Source organism: Scyliorhinus canicula, chromosome 13 (assembly GCF_902713615.1).
Source record: "Scyliorhinus canicula chromosome 13, sScyCan1.1, whole genome shotgun sequence".
Lineage (NCBI taxonomy): Eukaryota > Metazoa > Chordata > Chondrichthyes > Carcharhiniformes > Scyliorhinidae > Scyliorhinus > Scyliorhinus canicula.
The window spans coordinates 5,073,950-5,079,949 of record NC_052158.1 but is presented as its reverse complement, the minus strand read 5'-3'; the positions used below and the strand labels follow the sequence as shown (position 1 = coordinate 5,079,949).

The following is a 6,000-nucleotide window of genomic DNA, read 5'->3' as shown; positions in this document are numbered from 1 at the left end:
GAGCAGCAGATACCTGGGATCACCCCCACCTGGAGGTTCCCTTCCAAGTCAGTCCCCATCCTGACTGGGAAATATATCGGCCGTTCCTTCAGTGTCGCCGGGTCCAAATCCTGGAGCTCCCTCCCTAACAGCACGGTGGGTGTACCTACACCTCAGGGACTGCAGCGGCTTCAAGACGGGATTTTCACAGTAACTTCATTTAATTGTGACAATAAAGATATTTTTTTTAAAAGTCCAGGCTAATGTTTATTTTTCCTCCTTTGTTTCTGATCCAATTCTCTTTCAGTTGTGAAGAAAGGTCCGGCCTGAATTGTCAGATCAGCGAGTGTTTGAGCATTTTTTGTTTTTTTTATTCCTGCCAGTACCAGGTATCCAGCAGCAGGTGGCGATACTGCGCTGTAAAACTTTACTGATCTTTGTACAGCTCGACATCACCATCGTGTGGCTGCAATTGGCACTACAATGAACGGCAAGCAAAAGTTCAGGATATTTAATTTCGTTTTTATTTTATTTCTCTGACATTTCTATTTGTGTTGTTCTTATTTACAGTCTGATTGAGATTTTACAATTTGGAAATTAAATGACTCATTTAGTACAACCTGTTGTCAAGAGTGATTTCTGATCCCCGACCCCTGACCTTGTGATGTCAGTGATGATGTCACCACCCTGAGGCCCCGCCCCTTTCGGGTCCGATCAGAACCGGAGCAGATTCTCAGAAACTGGTTTTTATCCCAAGTCCAGAAGAAAGGATAAAGTTTCTCAGTGAATTTATTCCCAGTGAAGGTGTGGAGATGGGACTTGGTGTCCACGTTGTAAAATGAAACTGTCCCAGACTCATAACTGAGATAAACTCCCACCTTCCCGGGGATCTGACCGACACGGAGACGGGATTCAGGAGAGGAATTTATATAAAACTGATCATCGCCCCGACCAATGGTCCAGAATCCAGTCTCTGGGCTCAGACTGACCAAGTCCTTCCTCTCCACAGACTCTGCGGCTACTCCCAGACCCCAGCGCCGATTCCCCGTCACCTCCACCTCCCAGTAATGTCTCCCCGATGTGAATCCCTCTGATCCCAGCACACAGGGCCAGTGTGTAAACCTCTTCCTGGTGTCAGGGAGACTCCTCTGGGTCCCGGTCCATCTCAAACTCTTCAGATCCTCAGACACCTCGAGCCAGGGATTCGCTGTTTCCACATCCAGGGTCACAGAGACTGGGAGAAAAATCAGAAAATTAGAGACTCACTGGGGATCGGGGGGAGAGACTCACTGGGGATCGGGGGGAGACTCACTGGGGATCGGGGGGAGACTCACTGGGGATCGGGGGGAGACTCACTGGGGATTGGGGGGAGATTCACTGGGGATTGGGGGGAGATTCACTGGGGATCAGGGGAGAGACTCACTGGAGATCTGGGAGACTCACTGGGGATCGGGGGGAGAGACTCACTGGGGATCGGGGAAGAGACTCACTGGGGATCGGGGAGACTCACTGGGGATCAGGGGGAGAGACTCACTGGGGATCTGGGGGGAGATTCACTGGGGATCTGGGGAAGATATCACCATTTTTGATTTGATTTCCTGTTCCTCAACATCAAAATAAGCCAACCTGATGTGTGTGACTGTGTGTGTGTGTGTGTGTACCTGTGTGTGTGTTTGTGTGTGTGTGTGTTTGTGTGTGTGTGTGTTTGTGTGTGTGCCTGTGTGTGTGTTTGTGTGTGTGCCTGTGTGTGTGTGAGAGAGATCATCAAAATAAACTAATCTCTTCTCAAATTTAGAAGAAGATCTCAACACCGAGATGTTTCCATTCTGCTCCGTGGAAACAAATATGGCGGGTTCTCCGCTTCACGAAACCGGAAGTGCGATCGGGCGGAGAATCGGACGTAATGCACAAATCGAGGTTTGTGCCCGGCACTGATTCCGACGCCAGGCTCCAGTCCCTCCCTGGCGGTGAAATCAAAGTTTGTGCCCTGCAGCGGGCCCATGTAAAACCCTCATTGACATAGATTTAAATCTAATCAGCGGATTGGACACAGTATGCTCCGCCCTTCCATGATGCTCCGCCCTCTCAGGCAGAAGTCACGCAGGTGTGAATTAGTGCAAATATTTCCAAACGGGGACTGGGCTCCATGGCTGCTGAGGGGCAGAGAGAGGGTAATAAACTCTCAAAAAGCCTCATTAATTGTGGGACTTGATGGGGGTGTCTGCCTGGGCCGGGGGGAGTAACGGGGAGCGACTTGGTGACAGGTCTGTGCACTCAGGGTGTCCCCCTCGGGATCGGGGTGGCCTGGCTCAGACCCCCATTGCTGCAGTCTGGGTTTTAAACACACCCCTTTGCTGCTTCTCACAGGCCCCTGGCTGCTCACTCTGCTGACTGCTCACTGTGTCCTGGAAATGTTCACAGAGCCTCTGGTCATTTGGGAGCCCACCCAGGCCGCCCCTCTGGAAAGCCTCAGACCCCGGCTGAGCCATCACCGGGATGGGCGTGGCCAAGCTCAATCAGTCACACACCAGGTGCTGCCACTCCTCAGTTCCCTCATCAGAAGCTCAGCCCCACTGCAGGGGAAGCAGGGGAATAGCAGAGCTCACCCCAAACAAAGGACACATGCACCGTGGCCTTTGGCACCCTCCCTGGCACACTGCCCCTCTCAGGGCAGAGGCCTCACCAGTCACACTATCAGCCAGCCCACCCCTCAGGACCACCAGCTGTCTCCAAGCCCTGCCTGCCCACCGCGCCCCTGCTCCCATCCACCCTGCCCCCGAACAGGTTGTAACAACCTGTGTGTCACACCCAGGACCCACATCACACTGCAGCTAAGCTGCCAGCAGACACACACTTCCCTGCCTCACCCCATCTGTAGGACCTGCCCACACACAAGCCTCTAAGCATGGAGGCGATTGGTGGCACACGGTGACCCTCTCCACCCCACAACCAGGTGCCACCCTGCTGGTGGGATAACACACGGCCCACCCAGTGAGGAGACCCACAGTAAACCCCACTGGAGGAAACAGGACACAGGCCAGAGAGCCTGTCGCTGACACGGGTTTCGTCACCCACCGGTACCCCTGTCGACAGGGATGGTCGCTGAGGATAGAGCCTCCCCACATCACAGGCCCGGTCCCACTCACTGATGGGGACAGGGGTGCAGTGCGGACGGCAACATATCGGGGGGAGCGACTGAGGGGTGGGGGTGGGGTTTGTGGGGACATGTGGAGGGTGGAGCTGAAGTACAACTCAGGGTCACCGTGTAGCCTGTTGGATCGGGATGGGTTCGGGAATACACATCGTGCTAACATGTCTTCTCTATTCCCCCCTGCGGAGAATGAATATTTGGAGCACAGCCAGGAATGCTCGCTATCTACCTGGCCACAGCTGCCGTTACGGACACACGGAGGCTGGAGGCACAGGGCCTGCTCAGGGAGGATCCTGCACAAGAGGAGCCTGCCCCAGAAGAGCAGGGCCCAGCCGGTGAGGCTCGAGTGCCGGCCGTCCAACAGGCCGAGGAGGAGGTGTGAAGGAGGCGCCGCATCAGGGCACGTGTTTACCATCGGCGCCTGTCCTTCGAGGAGCTGCCGGACCGCCTGTGCCGCCGAAGACATCGGCTAACCAGTGAGACCAGGTGCCACCTGTGCCAGGCGGTGGTGCAGCTGGCACTGCTGGGGTTTGGAGGAGGTCACCCGCTCCCGGTGGCCGTCACGGTGACGGTCGCCCTGAACCTCTCTGTCTCTGGGACTTTCCAGGGGCCGAGCGGGGACCTGTCTGGGATCTCGCAGACATCGGCTCACAGGTACATCCGCGCGGTGACGGATGCCCTATGCACCCGGGCAGCGGACTATATAACCTTCAGTCTGGATCAGGCACACCAGGATGCCCGGGCAGCAGGATTTCCCTCCATCGCTGGCATGACCCAGGTCCAGGGGGTGATCGATGGTACGCATGTCCCCCTACAAGTACCGGATCATCAGGGGGGCCCTTCATCAATAGGAAGGGCTTCCACTCCCTGAATGTGCAGTTGGTGTGTGACCACCAGCTGTACATCACACACGTCTTCCCCCGATACCCAGGCAGCGGGCACGACGCTTACATCCTGGCGCACTCGTCGGTTCCCGGCACCTTCGAGGTGCTCCCTCAGGTGAGGGGTTCGCTCTTTGGCGACAAGGGTTAACCGCTGAAGTCATGGTTAATGACACCTGTCCAGAGGCCCCAGACCGACGCGGAGACCCGTTATAACGAGGCCCATGCAGAAACCTGGAGCATCATTGAGTCCTGTCCCACCTCCCATATCAACCCCCCCACTTCCATGTGGTGCCCCTTCCCCAGAGCCGCTGACACCTTCCCGTCCCTCCTCCCTTCACTGCACCTTCCCCGTCCCTCCTCCCTTCACTCCACCTTCCCCGTCCCTCCTCCCTTCACTCCACCTTCTCCTGTCCCTCCTCCCTTCACTCCACCTTCCCCGTCCCTCCTCCCTTCACTCCACCTTCCCCGTCCCTCCTCCCTTCACTCCACCTTCCCGTCCCTCCTCCCTTCACTCCACCTTCCTCGTCACTCCTCCCTTCACTCCACCATCCCCGTCCCTCCTCCCTTCACTCCACCTTCCCCGTCCCTCCTCCCTTCACTCCACCATCCCCGTCCCTCCTCCCTTCACTCCACCTTCCCCGTCCCTCCTCCCTTCACTCCACCTTCCCCGTCCCTCCTCCCTTCACTCCACCTTCCCCGTCCCTCCTCCCTTCACTCCACCTTCCCCGTCCCTCCTCCCTTCACTCCACCTTCCCCGTCCCTCCTCCCTTCACTCCACCTTCCCCTTCACTCCACCTCCCCCGTCCCTCCTCCCTTCATTCCACCTTCCCCGTCCCTCCTCCCTTCACTCCACCTTCCCCGTCCCTCCTCCCTTCACTGCACCTTCCCCGTCCCTCCTCCCTTCACTCCACCCTACTACCCCAGTTCCCCCTCCCTCCCTCCGAGGGCCCTACCAGTATCCCCACAGGGTGTTGGCGCTGGGTTGGCAGTATCAGTGGGTCTTGTCCACGGGACGGAGGATGATGACGACTCGCTGGGAGATGAGCTCTGGATCTCCTCATCGTTTGACACAGTCTGACTCCTGCCTTTAGGATAACATTCCACTGTCCGCCTGGGTCATCCCTGCATGTGTGCCGGCCAATCCATCTCACAGGCCCATATAGCTTGTGGGGAGTGGGTTTGGGGAGATAGTGAGTGGTAACGGCTCACTCACTGGGTAAGCTGACATACACGGCGGCCTCACACTTCTGGCCCCGTTTCCTGCCACCTCTCACTGAGGGTGACCCCAGGTTCAAGTGTCCTGGGGCCCTGCCCCCGCCATACATCCAGAAGCTCGATACCTGTCCGGACTACAGCTGCTTCCTGGGATCGGGCAGCCCTCCGACCGCCCGCTCCCTCGGGAGTCCCTGCCTCCACCTGATGTGCTGCAGCCTGTGTGAAGTGAGCACCAGAAGGTGACCCAGGAGCCTCTTCACTAAAATGCCCCCCGAGGTGATAGTCTCTGCGATGGTGGAGGGTGCAGGTGACAGCAGTGACGAGAAGTCGGTGTCTTCCCCGGACTGGTGCTCCGGGGTGTTCTGGGGATGTGGCTGGGGGTCAGCGACCCCGGACGGCCCGGCCTCGTCTGATGGTGATCCCGCAAGACAAAAGACAAGAGACACGGTGAGATCTTGGGAAGGAGAGGTCTGTGGGAGAGGGGGTCACTCAGTTGCTGTTGGGACATCAGCTTTGCATTGGGCTCTCACTTGGTTACCACATGCCGACCTCTGTTTCTGAGACGGCCCTTTCCTCTGCCTCGCCCGCGAGCTCCATCGCCTTCTGTTCCCCGGGGGTTTGCACTCTCAGGTCTGGGATGCCCCCGCCGGTTTTCTGCCGCTCCCGGTGATTGTGGGTCACCTTGTCCTCGGGAACACATAAAGGACATGGTGAGACGCATGGAGGTGAGTTCTACGGGAGGTCTGTAGCTGGTGGCATGTGTGTGCCAGG

The 6,000-nt window shown here is 57.5% G+C and overlaps 1 protein-coding gene across 1 annotated transcript in view; it reads right to left on the bottom strand.

Moving 5' to 3' along the window:
- Positions 1–480: 480 nt before the first annotated feature.
- The window catches only part of LOC119975823 (zinc-binding protein A33-like), a 29,945-nt gene continuing 24,425 nt past the window's right edge, over positions 481–6,000 (bottom strand). Inside the window, exon 6 of the mRNA XM_038815703.1 lies at positions 481–1,213. Within this exon, the coding sequence (XP_038671631.1) occupies positions 606–1,213 (608 nt within the window). The 3' untranslated portion in view covers positions 481–605. The remainder of the gene's footprint in view (positions 1,214–6,000) is intronic.